The sequence below is a fragment of the Bubalus kerabau genome, chromosome 6, assembly GCF_029407905.1.
Source record: "Bubalus kerabau isolate K-KA32 ecotype Philippines breed swamp buffalo chromosome 6, PCC_UOA_SB_1v2, whole genome shotgun sequence".
NCBI lineage: Eukaryota > Metazoa > Chordata > Mammalia > Artiodactyla > Bovidae > Bubalus > Bubalus kerabau.
Genome location: NC_073629.1, coordinates 57976958 through 57992993, shown reverse-complemented (window position 1 = coordinate 57992993; position 16036 = coordinate 57976958). Strand labels below are relative to the sequence as shown.

Sequence of the window (16036 nt, the reverse complement as noted above, 5' to 3'; positions counted from 1 at the left end):
AGTTAAAAACAATTTCTTGAGCATTCTATGGGATGAGACCTTGCTCAGTGTGCTTGAAGCCCCTAAGCTGGAGTTCAGGGAGAGGCAGGGGGAAGTAGGAAGTGAGGTCAGTGAGGAAACCAAGAAAGACTGCCTAGTATATATTTGTCAAGGCAATGGCATCCCACTCCAGTACTCTTGGCTGGAAAACCCCATGGATGGAGGAGCCTGGTAGGCTGCAGTCCATGGGGTCGCGAAGAGTGGACACAACTGAGCGACTTCCCTTTCACTTTTTACTTTCCTGCATTGGAGAAGGAAATGGCAACCCACTCCAGTGTTCTTGCCTGGAGAATCCCAGGGACAGGGGAGCCTGGTGGGTGCCATCTTATGGGGTCGCATAGAGTTGGACACGACTGAAGCGACTTAGCAGCAGCAGCAACAGCAGCACTCTAATCCCTCCAAGTAATCACAATTCACCTGCAGTGGCTAATATAGCAGCTCCACCCTGTATCTTGCATAAAATATTAATTATATGAATGTAAAGTTATTCCATAATATTCCTGAATGAATGGAAGGAGGGTGTAAGATGCTACCTAGGAGGTCAGAATCTGAACACATATGATAAAACTTCCATCTTGATAAAAATCTTTTGCTTGTTCAGAATGTAGCACAGGTATCCTCCTACTTAAGCTCTTAATTTAAAGATATTTTTTATTATTTTATTTTTAGTTCCCTTCTGGATTTCTGATGAGTCCTGGTTCCTTTTCTTTAAGACTAGATATACTTAACTCATCATTATAATTCCTATCCTGACCCCCTTTTTCCATTAAAAAAACATTATATTATTTGCCTTATAAGACAATATTGCCTTATTGTGGAGTATGATAAAACTCTGGAGTAAGAATATTGGGTTCAAATACTGACTTTGCCATTCACTAGCTATGTGATCTTGGCAAGGTACTAAAATTGTGTGCCTTAGTTTCCCCAAGTATAAAATGAAAATAATATTCATACTTATGTTACAGAGTTGCAGTAAGGAGTAAGTGAAGAATCTCTGCCCTGGTAAGTACTGAATAAATATTAACTATTAAGATGATTCACTCTGTCTCAATAATAACCAACACATACCATTCTTTTTTTTATATAATTGATTAAAAACAAATTCTATTCATTCTTTACTGGACAAGTCTTTAAAAAATTTGCTCTAATAACTTAATTAAATTTCCCTTAACTTATCAGACTTTAAAATACTTAATTTAATTTTCAAAGCCATCTTACCTAATTTGACATTATTTACATTTAGCAATCTTAACATTCTTTTATATTATTTTTACTGTTAGTAAATAATCTAAATAATAGTTAAATCACTGTAAAACTGATTAACAAAATTAGCATTTTTGTTTCTATTAATATCATGATGAAATTTTATTTATTTTCACATTGCACTCTTTAGAAAATACAAAGTATATGTCTATACTGAGGAAATTAGCCAGAATTAGAAAGCATAGAAAATATGTCCCAAAAGGAATATGTGCAATGTATTTTATAAAAAGTTCTGAACTCATCTATGATTCAGGTCATTTTACAGTAACATACAATAAAACAATTGTGTAATCTGAAGTCAAGTATTTTCTTAAAATATGTAACTTTGACCTTTATACAGTCAAAGTCCCATGACTAGCCAACATTGATAATGTTCAGGAGTATGTATATATATATGTGGAGAGATTAAAGGTGAAAGAAATGCCCCTTGAACAACACTGGGGCCTGGACCAACTCAAGAGGAAAAATGGGGTTATTCAGAAGTTTTGTCTTCCTCTTACTGCTATACCTGCTGCAGGGGTCCAATACTTCCCTTGTTCGGCTGAATAACAATGGCTACGAGGGCATTATCATTGCTATAGACCCCGCTGTGCCAGAAGATGAAACACTAATTGAAAAGATACAGGTAAGAAAGTAATGGTACCTCATAGTGGTTTTGATTTGCATTTCTCTGATAATGAGTGATGTTGAGCATCTTTTCACGCCAGTCAGAATGGCTGCGATCCAAAAGTCTACAAGTAATAAATGCTGGAGAGGATGTGGAGAAAAGGGAACCCTCTTACACTGTTGGTGGGAATGCAAACTAGTACAGCCACTATGGAGAACAGTGTGGAGATTCCTTAAAAAACTGGAAATAGACCTGCCTTATGATCCAGCAATCCCACTGCTGGGCATACACACTGAGGAAACCAGAAGGGAAAGAGACACGAGTACCCCAATGTTCATCGCAGCACTGTTAATAATAGCCAGGACATGGAAGCAACCTAGATGTCCATCAGCAGATGAATGGATAAGAAAGCTGTGGTACATATACACAATGGAGTATTATTCAGCCATTAAAAAGAATACATTTGAATCAGTTCTAATGAGGTGGATGAAACTGGAGCCTATTATACAGAGTGAAGTAAGTCAGAAAGAAAAACACCAATACAGTATACTAACGCATATATATGGAATTTAGAAAGATGGTAACAATAACCCTGTGTACGAGACAGCAAAAGAGACACTGATGTATAGAACAGTCTTATGGAATCTGTGGGAGAGGGAGAGGGTGGGAAGATTTGGGAGAATGGCATTGAAACATGTAAAATATCATGTATGAAATGAGTTGCCAGTCCAGGTTCGATGCATGATACTGGATGCTTGGGGCTGGTGCACTGGGACGACCCAGAGGGATGGAATGGGGAGGGAGGAGGGAGGAGGGTTCAGGATGGGGAACACATGTATACCTGTGGCGGATTCATTTTGATATTTGGCAAAACTAATACAGTTATGTAAAGTTTAAAAATAAAATAAAATTTAAAAAAAAAAAAAAAAGAAAGTAATGGGATTTCTTCTGTTTGAATTGATGAGAAAATATATATGTATATAGTAGTTAATAACCACAATGGAAACTTCTCAGTACTCCAGGAAGTTTAAAAGCACCAAGGTGCAGTAAAAAAAGAAAATAAAATAATGCTGGAATGGGCAGTGGAAATTGAAGGTTCCAGACAAGGTTCTACCCTGTCCCACCATAAGATCAAAGACAAGGCATGGGGCCTCCCTCATCCTCCGTTTCTCCATCTGTAAGTTAGCAACTAGACTTGTATGTTCTTTAAACAATGATTTACTGAATGCTTGCTATGGCATTATAGGAGAGAGCGCAGTGGATTTTTTAAAAACTCTTGATCTCATGAAGTATATATTTTCTTCAGATGATACAGATAATAAAAACATGTCAATGCATAGCAGGTTCATGGTAGTAAGTTGCTATGCAGTAAAATAAACCGGCAGAGGGGATAGGCAGTGATGGTGGGGCTAGGGTAAGGGGAGAATGCAGGTTACTGTTTCATGCAGGGTAGTCAGGGAATGTCTCACTAGATGTAACATCTGGGTGGAGACCTGAGATGAGTGAGGGGAGAGCCCACTGGAAACCTTGGGAGTGGACACTAGGTGCAGCAGCATGGAGATGACAATATGCTTGATGTGACCAAGGAAACAACTGGGAATGAGCAGGAGGAAGAGCGGGGGAGAGCTGCAGGTGGAGAGGTAGCAGGGCCCAGGACACTGGAAAGATTTGGACTTTCACTCTGAGAGAAATCAGAATCCATAGACAAGGAGAGGTGTGCTCGCTTGTGCTTGTTCTGGAGTCATTCTGTCTGCAGTGTTGAGGAAACACTGTAGAGGGTTTTCCCATGTCACTCATCTTGTATAAGTTCTGTTAGAACACAGAAGTATTGAGGGACACTGTGTAGGGAGCTGCTGGAAATGAGAAACGACAGTGACTATGAACGGGGATATTGTGGTAGACACCATTAATGTGGTGTGATCCTGAACGTGTTCTTTGCCATGAGCTTATCATAGACAAGTTTGCTAATGATTTAGATGTGTGGGGTAGGGGAAGGGAAGAGGGAAAAATAAAAGTCACAGAAGACTTCAAGGGTTTTGGTCTGAACACTTGGAAGGGTGGTATTATTATTGATTGAGAAGGGAAAGACTTAAGAGGAGAAAATTTCGTGGCTGGGAGATCAGAAGTTAGTTTGCAAAATTTTGAATTTGAGATGCTTTTGCCATTTCTTTCTCTAGGGGTCTTCCCCACCCAGGGATCTAACCTGAGTCTTTTATGTCTCCTGTATTGACAGGCGGGTTCTTTACCACTAGCGCCACCTGGGAAGCCCATTAGATATCCATATGGATGGAGATATGAATCTGAATTCAAGGAGGAAATCTAGGGAGAGATAAAAACTTGGGAGTCATCAGTGTGTAGATGAGATTTCAAGCCATGAGAGTAACTGAGTTCACTCGGAAGAGTGGGTAGACAAGAGAAAGTTTCCAGGAGTGAACCAAAGACTCTTATATCTATTGTTTCATCCAACATTAACGTTCCATGTAATAAAGAGACTGGTGTTACAGCCATGTAAATTAATTCTCCCTGTCACTCACCTCAACATTTACTAACTCCTTATATTTAACTCCTTAACTATTGTTTCCTTAAATTCTCACTTTCTGCTTTCTCCATGGGTGTTTTTATCCATCAGAAGCTGATGAGCTTGACCTGAATCGTGAGCAGGTGATATTGTAGCTGCCATTTATCATTCATTCTGTATAATCTTAAGCACAGCAGTATTTACTTACTGGTACATTTTGAATTCCAGGAAAATACAAAGATTAATTTACTGATGAACACAGGCTTGAGTAGCAGTTAATATAATTGATTGTGAATGATAGCTTTTTAGTATCTGGTTGATCAGTATCAAAACTAACTGAAGCTCAGGAAACAGTATTTGGAAGAATTGTTTGTAGGGGCAAAACATTTGTTAAAATGGTTCTCTATTGAATGTAAAAGTTCAATGTTTAGCAGACATTCTTAGATTAGAAGAATGTTTTCTGGCATTCTCTGAGTCTTCTACAAAGTCCTTACATTGATATTTTCAGACAACCTTGTGAAATACTCTCATCCACACTATATAGAAGGGAAAACTGGGATTTGGAAAAGGAAATAATTTTCCCAAGGTCAAGTTAAATAGTACAATCAGAGCTGAGATCCTGCACATGGGTTTTGAAGGCTGCTAGATCTGGATTTGAGATCCAGTTTATACAAGATAACAAAAACCACTTTTTGTAAAGGGTGAACAGACTCTTATTCTTGGGATACTATCTGACCATAGTAAGATATGTTGAATTGATTCATAATTTATGACCTGAGTTTCAATTGTCAACTTTCCTTATTCCTTTTATTCATGTGTCTTTTGGGTTTAAGAGTACTCTTTTTTTGAAACATTAATATCTTAATCTTCTTTGATCCAACTAGGATATTATAGGAATTCTGAGAAGGAATTTAGATGTAATATTATAAAATTCTGCATGGAAGCCTCTGAGAACCATTATTAGCCACTCCAGCAGGCCCCAAGGTATCAAAGTCACCTGATATAGGGTATTTGAAATCCCTCCATGACTTTATAAACACACCACTACCCAAGACAGCTATATAGCATTACAAGACTACAAAATAAATTGAATCCTGTGGACTTGTACATTTCGCAGCCCACAAAACTGTATGCAGTGATCTTATTTTCCCAAACTGTACTGCAATTCAATTTACTATATGCCAGATACACTCAAAGGGACATAGAGAGTCATCACTTTAAGCAGAAAACAACTGATTGAGATCTAAATTGAGATCCAAAACAAAGAGAGAGGAGAGACATTCTTAGGGAACATACTTAGGTAGAAAATTATTTCATCTGCTTTAGGCCAGTGATGAAGTAATCTTCGGTCTAATTTAGGACATCTCTTAAGTCCTCTTCCACACTCCTAGCCAGTCCTCTGGATCTTCAGTTTTCTGTACCCTAGCTTCTGACTGATTCCTGGCTCAGAACCCAGTTTGCTTGCTGGTCATCAGCACATGTGATCCTCCTCTGTTTCCTATCTGTAAATTAGCCATTGGACTTGTCTGTTCTTTAAACAATGATTTATTAAATGCTTGCTTATGGCATTCCAGGTGAGAAAGCAGTGAATTTTCTTAAAGCTCCTGATCTCTTTCAGTATATACTCTCTTCAGATGATACAGATAATAATATAAAATCAATGTAAACAAGTCTGTAGTAGTAAGTTGCTATGTAGTAAAATAAATCAGCAAAGGGAAACAGGCAGTCTTTGCAGAGCTGGGGTAGGGAGAGAATGTGGGTTACTCTTCCATGCAGGGTGGTCAGAAAATGTCTCACTAGATGTGATATCTGGGCAGAGGCCTGAGATTTGTGAGGGAAGACTCACTGAAAATCTGGGGAGGGGACAGCAGTTGCAGTGGCATGGAGGTGACAGCATGTTTGATGTGACCAAGGAAACAACTGTGAATGAGCAGGAAGAAGACTGAGGAGAGCTGAAGTTGGAGAGGTCACAGGGCCCAGACCACTGGAAAGATTTGGGCTTTTACTTCGAGTGAGATGAAATCCACAGAAGGATCTGAGCAGAGGTCGGGTGTGCTCTAGCTTGCTTATTCTGAGATCACTCTGATGGCAGCGTTGAGGACACTCTCTACAGGGCTTCCACTTATCACCCATCTTATATAAGTTGTGAGCATAGAGGTGTCAAGGGACATTAGTAGGAAGCTGCAGCAGATGAAAAGTGATGGTGAATAGGAATGGAGATATTGCGGGAGAGATCATTAATGTGCTGTGACCCTGGACATTTTCTGAGAGTATTATGGAGAAATTTGCTGATAGTTTAGATGTGTAGGATAGAGAAGGGTTGAGGGAAAGTAGAAGTCAGAAACTTCATGGGTTTTTGCTTGAATACTTGGAAAAATATAATTATAATCAATTGAAAAGTAACTTCCAACCTACTTTGGGAGCTCTGTAAAGACCTTGTCACACCACCAGCCAGTCCTCTGGTCTTCAGTTCTCTGTACTCTGGCTTCTGGCTGATCCCTGCTCAGAGCCTAATCACTTTAATGATCTCTTCAGTACACTAAGAGCACACTAGACCATCTTCCAGAGAAAAAGGAAGAAATCCTTGGAATTTCTGAAGAAGAGTTATATTCTGGTCTTAGGTCAGGAAGAATTGAAAAGGAGGAGATATTTTCAAATAAAAAATACTGTAGACTGTGCTGTTTGCCAGCAACATGAATAGGGTAACATCATCATCCAGAACCCAGTATTCCTCAATTTTTCAGTGGATTTGATCATGTAGAATAAATCACCAAAGAACCTTTCAACCATCTATTTCCTCCACTAGATAATAAGCTCTTTTGAGGAACTATTTCTCTTATTAATCCTAACATTTTTGGGTTTGGGATACTAATAATATAAAGATACTAATAATATAATGTATATTATTTTCACCTTTATGGCAGAGCAAGAAGCTCTGCCTAAAAAGGCTCTGCCTCTCCTATGAACTTTTCCATTACTCCACTCCCTGTGATCCCAACCCAACTGCCTCTCCTGGGAGGTAGTGAAAACTTCTTCTATGACCCATCCATATAAACTGTTTTTCTCAATTTGCATCAGGTAAGGCTGTTCCTTACTAGTAATTATAATAGTGATGGTATCAATGAGTTTTATGACTACCTTGTGTAGAATACTTATTTATAACTCATTTCATGTTTATGCTATCCTTACAGATAGGTTGTAAGAGTATATGAAATAAATAAGAAGGCTGAGATTCAAAGCAGTCACATAAACCAGTCAAATTTTAATAGCAAGAGGCTTAAGCTGGCATTAAAACCAAGTCTAGCTGCTTCCAAAGTCCATGCCCTTTATCATATTAATCAATTCCTCAAAATGTAAACATAAGTATTTGCCTTTTGATGTAGGATTATAGAAGACTGAAAGCTGTTAAATGTGCAAATTAAGTCATAATTCTGAACTGACGATGACAGATTTTGATTTTTGAATCCAAAACCCTACTCACCAGCCAGTTGCTCTTTTTGTAATGACTAAAGGTGAGAAAATGCCTGTGATGAATGCCTGTTCATTTAGTCTACTGTCCCTTGGCCAGCCTAACTTCTCTTTTTTCCTATAATAACAGAACATGGTGATTGATGCATCTACTTACCTGTTTGAAGCCACGGAAAAGAGATTTTTTTTCAAAAATGTATCAATATTAATTCCAGAGAACTGGAAGAGCATCACTCAACACAAGAGGCCAAAACATGAAAGCTACGAACATGTAAGAATCAAAAGGCATTTCTTAAAAATATTTTCTCTGCTGCTTCTCAAATTTGATGTTAATTAATCATTTCAGAATTTTTCAGACAAATGTTATAATTTCTATTCTGATCTTTTAAACACCTTTTTAAATGTTCTCAGGCTGATGTTAGAGTTGCTCCACCTACACTCCCAGGTAGAGATGAACCATATACTAAGCAATTCACAGCCTGTGAAGAAAAAGGAGAATATATTCATTTCACTCCTGACTTTGTACTTGGAAACAAGCAAAATGAATTTGGACCATCAGGTATGAATTTTGGTTAAAACAAATATTTTGCAATGATTCCAACATGTAGATTTATATCCATGTTCAGTATACAAGCCTCGTAGGCTTAAATCCCAACTCCAAGGTCACTCCTCTATGTGTGACCTTGGACAAATGACCAAGACTTTCTGTACTTATTTCCTTTAAAAATGATGAATAGAGGAGCTGCTCCTGCCTTATAGAATTGTTGGAAACATTAAACTAGATAATTCTTGTTAAGTGTACTCAGTATGGTTTCTACAGAAATTTGAATATGGGACAGCCATGATAAATTTTTTGCTTTAGGAACACATTTTAGATTTTAATTTTTCAGTTCTCCATTGCTGGATATTAATCACATGCCACCTCCATGAAAGGCAGATGCAAGGCAATATCAAAAGGGCCAAGATGACAGTTCCTGGCCAAGAGAAAACACGAATAGGCTGGTAGCTGCTGACATTATTATTCAACCCATTCTTTGAACCGGATGAACTTGCTTATAAGTGATCATTTTTACCTATGAAAATGACAACTTCATCTAGTTCAATCTAAGAGTTAAGATCACTGTTTGAAATGAACTAAAGCACATTATATTTCAGATGAAAATGAAAATCACTGTCAAAGCAGTGTCCAACTCATCACTAATCAATAAAAGACTTCTTAAATTTGCACTCCCCAGAGCCACCTTTTTCTCTTGCACTGCCCCTTCAATGAACATTATTTAGTCTTTTATCTTTGTCAAACAAGTCAATCCTTGTCCTCGACACTTTCTGGACTTGTTCTCCACCTCTATTCTAAAGCCCCATCATCCATCCCATCCCAGCCTTACCTCTCCCCCTTAATTTGATCTGACCATGTTTGTTGTATTTGGCACCTTTAGTCCCTTGTGCCTGTCTAGATATAGTTTCTTTTCTACTTGGCGTGTCCAGCAAAGTCAGTCATGTCACCTACTAGCGTAAATAGCACCACTCTCTTACCATTTTTATCCTTATGTTTTATTCAACCTGCCATTTCTCCATACTGGATTTCTAGGCAGTTTCTTTTGACTCTTGTAGTATCTTTCCAAGATTGTGAAAGAAAATTATAAAACTAATTGGTATTGTTTTAAAAAACACGTTTCACAAGGTCAATGAAGCTCTCAAATCTACTCAACAATGATTGGACTTGCTTCCTCTCATCTTGCTCATTCCCCCTAACAGTTGTTCTAAATATCTATCACTTTTCTTAAGACCAATAACCAATCTTTTCCACCTTATAAGTTAATGAATGCCTTGATTGAGAAAGTAGAAGCCCCTACCTTCTACCTTTCTACTTCCAAACTCATGTCCACATACATCTCCTTCCATCTCCACCTGTCTTAGAAGACGAAGATTTTCTTCAGTTTTATTTTATTTATTTATTTTTTTCAGTTTTAAAAATAATGCCCCCACTGGAGCTCTTATTCTTTTCCGACACTCCTCAGCTTGCCTCATCCCATAACTGACAGTTTCCCCCTCTTTCTTAGACAAATATTTCTCCCATAAAGTGATACATATCGGGGGATACATACATTTGTGGGAAAACTCAAATTCTGGAAAACAATGCCTTAAAAACCACAGGGCTTTGGGAGGAAATAAGATGAAGAAACTTCAAAATCTATGCAATTTGTAATAAAAATGATAACAGCAAAACAATAGTTCCCTGGAAAGAGTTTCTGGACCCTCAAGCAGCAGTTCAGTGTGTCTAGAAGCTGCCTCCAAAGCAGACACTAGTACACACACACACACACACACACACACACACACACAGTGAAATACTATTGGAGTAAGAACAGGGATAGTAGGAGCTGAGCCAATAATTGAGATAGGAATGGAATTCTAAGTCAGAGGAACTGCTTTTTAATAACAATTATATATAATTAAGATGTATAACACAATGATTTCACATACACATACATAGTAAAATTGTTACCATGGTTGAGCTAATTAACATATCATCACCTCACATAATTACCCTTTTGTATATGTGGTGCCCTGGAGAAGGGATAGGCTACCCACTCCAGTATTCTTGGGGTTCCCTGGTGATTCAGACAGTAAAGAATCCACCTGCAATATGGGAGACCTGGGTTAAATCCCTGGGTTGGGAAGATCCCCTGGAGGAGGACATGGCAACTCACTCCAGTATTCTTGTCTGGAGAATCCCCATGGACAGAGGAGCCTGGCAGGCTACAGTCCATGGGGTCACAAAGAGTTGGATACCACTGAGCGACTAAGCACAGCACACCACAGCCCATGTGTGGTCAGAGTACCTGAATTCTATTCTTTCAACAAATTGAGGAAACCATGGGAGCCAGGCAACCAGCCATGAGCTGAAAAGAAAGTCAATCTGACGTGGACTGTTCCTAAAAAAGGAACCAGAGATGCAGGCAGATATGAATTTTCTTAAAATTCACCAAATTTCTATCACAGTCGATATGAGAGCTTTTTCTTCCCACACTGAAGGATATAAATAATTCATGCTCACTCATTAGCACCATTTGGCTAAGAAACCTAAAAACAATGTTTTTAAACTTTAATGTGTAGAGTAGTAATTTAGGGGTCTTGTTATTAATAATAACCAAATTCTGAGTCATTAGGTCTAGAGTAGGCACAACATTCTATGTGTCTTGTCAGCTCCCAAGTGATGCGGACACTGCTGGTATGAGGAACACACATGATTAGCAGAGGCTGAAAGAAGAAACATGACTTCTTTATACTGGTGCTATTTTCCTCCTATTTTCATGTCTCATGAGGTCACTATAGTTGGAGAAACACATATTGTAGTGGACCAGACTACATTTTCAAATTCTACTTCTCCATTTCAATTTCCACTAAAGTTTTTCCTAATATTGCTAAAACAAAAATGTACTTATTCTTCTTTGTGCATTTCAAGCTTGGATTTAACCTTTATGCTTCTATTAATCCTGAAACTCTTAGGGAAAAAAAGTTTAGTTCTGACTCACTCTCTAGAACCTTATCCTACTCAAGGACTCTATCTTACTCATATCTGTATTTGCTAATATCTAGTACAGTGCTGAATATATATAATTTAAAATAATTGTTTTCATTTAATTAATGCTTATATGTGCTAACTACTGTAAATTAATCACCTTATTCAGTTCAGTTCAGTCACTCAGTCATGTCCGATTCTTTGCGACCCCAGGGACTGCAGCATGCCAGGCCTCCCTGTCCATCACCAACTCCTGGTTTACTCAGATTCATGTCCATTGAGTCAGTGATGCCATCCAGCCATCTCATCCTCTGTCGTCCCCTTCTCCTCCTGCCCCCAATCCCTCCCAGCATCAGAGTCTTTTCCAATGAGTCAACTCTTCGCATGAGGTGGCCAAAGTACTGGAGTTTCAGCTTTAGCATCAGTCCTTCCAAAGAAATCCCAGGGCTGATCTCCTTCAGAATGGACTGGTTGGATCTCCTTGCAGTCCAAGGGACTCTCAAGAGTCTTCTCCAACACCACAGTTCAAAAGCATCAATTCTTCGGTGCTCAGCCTTCTTCACAGTCCAACTCTCACATCCATACATGACCACAGGAAAAACCATAGCCTTGACTAGACAAACCTTTGTTGGCAAAGTAATGTCTCTGCTTTTGAATATGCTATCTAGGTTGGTCATAACTTTCCTTCCAAGGAGTAAGCGTCTTTTAATTTCATGGCTGCAGTCACCATCTGTAGTGATTTTGGAGCCCTCAAAAATAAAGTCTGACACTGTTTCCACTGTTTCCCCATCTATTTCCCATGAACTCATGGGACCGGATGCCATGATCTTCGTTTTCTGAATGTTGAGTTTTAAGCCAACTTTTTCACTCTCCTCTTTCACCTTCATCAAGAGGCTTTTTAGTTCCTCTTCACTTTCTGCCATAAGGGTGGTGTCATCTGCATATCTGAGGTTATTGAGATTTCTCCCAGCAATCTTGATTCCAGCTTGTGTTTCTTCCCGTCCAGCGTTTCTCATGAGGTACTCTGCATATAAGTTAAATAAACAGGGTGACAATATACAGCCTTGTGTACTCCTTTTCCCATTTGGAACCAGTCTGTTGTTCCATGACCAGTTCTAACTGTTGCTTCCTGACTTGCATACAAATTTCTCATGAGGCAGGTCAGGTGGTCTGGTATTCCCATCTCTTGCAGAATTTTCCACAGTTTATTGTGATCCACACAGTCAAAGGCTTTGGCATAGTCAATAAAGCAGAAATAGATGTTTTTCTGGAACTCTCTTGCTTTTTCCATGATCCAGCAGATGTTGGCAATTTGATCTCTGGTTCCTCTGCCTTTTCTAAAACCAGCTTGAACATCAGGAAGTTCACGGTTCACAGATTGCTGAAGCTTGGCTTAGAGAATTTTGAGCATTACTTTACTAGCGTGTGAGATGAGTGCAATCGTGCGGTAGTTTGAGCGCTCTTTGGCGTTGCCTTTTAGATATCCTCAAATTATATTTTGTCTACAGCAGTGTTTTTCAACCTTTTTTTCATTATCAACCCTTAACAAGCATATGTAGACATTTTTAAATTATTCAGTTTTATACGCAATTATGCAGTTAAAAGTTGCACCTTCATGAAATTTCAATACCATAGACGTGTTTTATATATGTTTATTCTGTGGTAGAAGTAACTTTTGTAGGGCTAAAAAACCACGGTAATATCTAAGACTTTTTGACCCCCAAGAACCAAAACTCAGAGTTCAAACTGTTCTGCCCTTAGCATATACATAGTAAATGGTTTGTTGACTTAACAGATGTGGAATAAAAAATAATATGCTGAAATGATATAATTAATCCAATGAAATGTAATATAATATGTGTTTTATAAACAAAATACAAATGCTAGCAACTATTTAAATATTCTGGATTTAAAATTTTTTATTAAAATATGAGGGACAAGTTATGTCACTTAAAATATAATCATGGATTTGAAATATTTTCCCACAGGTAGACTGCTTGTTCATGAGTGGGCCCATCTCCGCTGGGGAGTATTTGATGAGTACAATGATGATGAGCCTTTCTACAGAGCAAAGTCAAGGAAAATTGAAGCAACAAGGCATGACTATTTACATTTTTAAATTACTGCTGGCAGTAACTTATTTTCCTTAGACTGATTCCTTTAAAAGCCTTTCTTTCATTATTGTCCCAACACAGGTAATGAATGCCATATCACAAAACAGAACTTTTTGGTTTTTTAAGAAAATGTACCTGAAAGAAACTGCTTGTCTATTTAAAATACACATAGATTCAAGACCATCTGGCAGTCAAGTTGATTTATTTTTATACCTCTCTACCATAGCTGCTGGAACTCATTTGTGCTAAGTAAATGCTCTATGTGAAGGGTTGTACTATGTTCTAGGAGGTAAAAATTATTTACACTACAAAAGAATGAAAAAACAAGTAGTGGAGAATGCCAGCTGAGTAGGAAATCAACCAGCTTCAAAGAGCCAAGGAGAAATTTCTTGAGATTAATAAAGTTTGTGTTACAATACCTGTGAAGCATCACACTTAACATAGACAATCCTCTTGCTTATGAGATCAAGAGAACAGAATATGTGGGGTAATAAATGTAAAATTGGGTGCCAGCTGCTTAATCAATCTTAGATGCCCTGCTTCGGGATGGGGACTTATTAAAAAATGTGAAATTTCAAATGAAATTTGAAATTTTCACAAATTTCAGTGAAGATTCTTCCTCAGCACCATAGCACCAAGCTTTAGGACGCATATTTCAAAGATTATTATTTTGATAACATTTGTTTAGATTATGCATGCATGCTAAGTCACTTCAGTCGTGTCTGACCCTTTGCCAAACTATGGACGGTAGCTTGCCAGGCTCTTCTGTCCATGGGATTCTCCAGGGGAAAATACTGGAATGTATTGTGCCCTTCTTTCTCTAGGGGATCATCCCAATCCAGGGATCGAATCCGTGTCTCTTACGTCTCCTGCTTTGGCAGGCGGGTTCTTTACCACTAGTGCCACCTGGGAAGCTCTTTGTTTAGGTCATACTCTCCTAAAAGCCTAGTCTCTGCTACAGAATATTCATCATGGTTGTTAACATGTGAAAGTGAAAGTTGCTCAGTCATGTCTGACTTGTCCATGGAATTCTCCAGTCCAGAATACTGGAGTGGGTAGCCTTTCCCTTCTCCAGGGGATCTTTCCAACCTAGGGACCTAACCCAGATCTCCCGCATTGCAGGCAGATTCTTTATCAGCTGAGCCACAAGGGAAGCCCAAGAAGACTATAGTGGGTAGGCTATCCCTTCTCCAGTGGATCTTCCTGATTCAGGAATTGAACCAGGGTTTCCTGCATTGCAGGCGGATTCTTTACCAACTGAGTTATAAGTTGTTAAACATAGGTAACGTAAGTTTACTGAGTTTGGGGGCAATAGAGGCATAGACATATTTAGAAGACTTACAAAACTACTGACTAAAATCTAGTCTTTGCTTCTTTAATTTGGACTGGAACACACTGAAAAGATAAGCTACACTAACATTACAACATATTTGGTGCAATCACTGGCACTTGCTGCAAATTCCATGCAATAAGACACATGTCTAAAATTCCTCTACTATTTTTTACTGGCCTTGGCAGAACCCTAGTCTTTCCTTCTAGCCACATTTCACTTTGCATAAAAATGCTCCTTGAATAAACACTTGGAGCTATGCAACATTTCATTCTTTTGAAGAAAATTTCTTTGAGTGAGGAATACACAAAAAGTCTTAGGCTAAAGTGGTACCAAGAGTAAATGATTTCATGAGATGCCTTTTCCAGATTCCTTCAACATATTTACCATCACAAGGTTACTGGGAGAGATGTTTGGAAAAAGGGAGCCTACAGTCACTACTATAAGTGGGACAACAGAAGATTTAATTCCAGTGGACTCACCCTTTGCATAGACAGGAGATTCTACTTCAAATTTCCCTCAAAAATTTCTTGTAGAACAAATAAGCTGCCTGGTGGGAACCCTTAAACTTTGCTGTCAAAATAGGATGTGTGTGGTATACAAATAAGAATAAAAATCTTGATAAAGACCGTTATTAACAACCTTGACAAGAAGACCACTTAATATTTTATAAAAATTTTAACAATTAGATTCCCTCAAAGACTAACTGTCACATATTTTCAGGTGTTCCACGAGTATTACTGGCTTAAATAGAGTGTATATGTGTGAAGGAGGCAGCTGTGTAACAAATAGGGAATGCAGAATTGATTCCAAGACAAAACTGTATGAAAAAAATTGTCAATTCTTCCCTGATAAAGATCAAACTGAAAAGACATCCATAATGTTTATGCAAGGTATTGATTCTGTAAGTATACCAAACTATCATTACTTCAGTTTGTGTTGATACATTTACAATCAGAGGACTTGCTATCATGTTTATAAATTATCTATGCAGGTGACCTGAGGGATTACATGTATTATTATAGAATTCTTTGAACATTGGCTGGCACATAGTAAGCACTCAAGTAGTGTTACTTATTATTATTGAAAATCTGCCTTACTAAGACGTTTCCTCCCTTAAATCATATTTCATTCAATAAGCATTTTTAAAGAAAAGGTTTTTAATTTTTTCAGA

The 16036-nt window shown here is 38.1% G+C and overlaps 1 protein-coding gene across 1 annotated transcript in view; it reads left to right on the top strand.

Moving 5' to 3' along the window:
* Positions 1–1768: 1768 nt before the first annotated feature.
* CLCA4 (chloride channel accessory 4) overlaps positions 1769–16036 on the top strand; it is a 30349-nt gene continuing 16081 nt past the window's right edge. The window contains exons 1-5 of the mRNA XM_055586907.1: positions 1769–1927; positions 8026–8166; positions 8307–8454; positions 13407–13515; positions 15586–15766. Of these exons, the coding sequence (XP_055442882.1) occupies positions 1769–1927; positions 8026–8166; positions 8307–8454; positions 13407–13515; positions 15586–15766 (738 nt within the window). The remainder of the gene's footprint in view (positions 1928–8025; positions 8167–8306; positions 8455–13406; positions 13516–15585; positions 15767–16036) is intronic.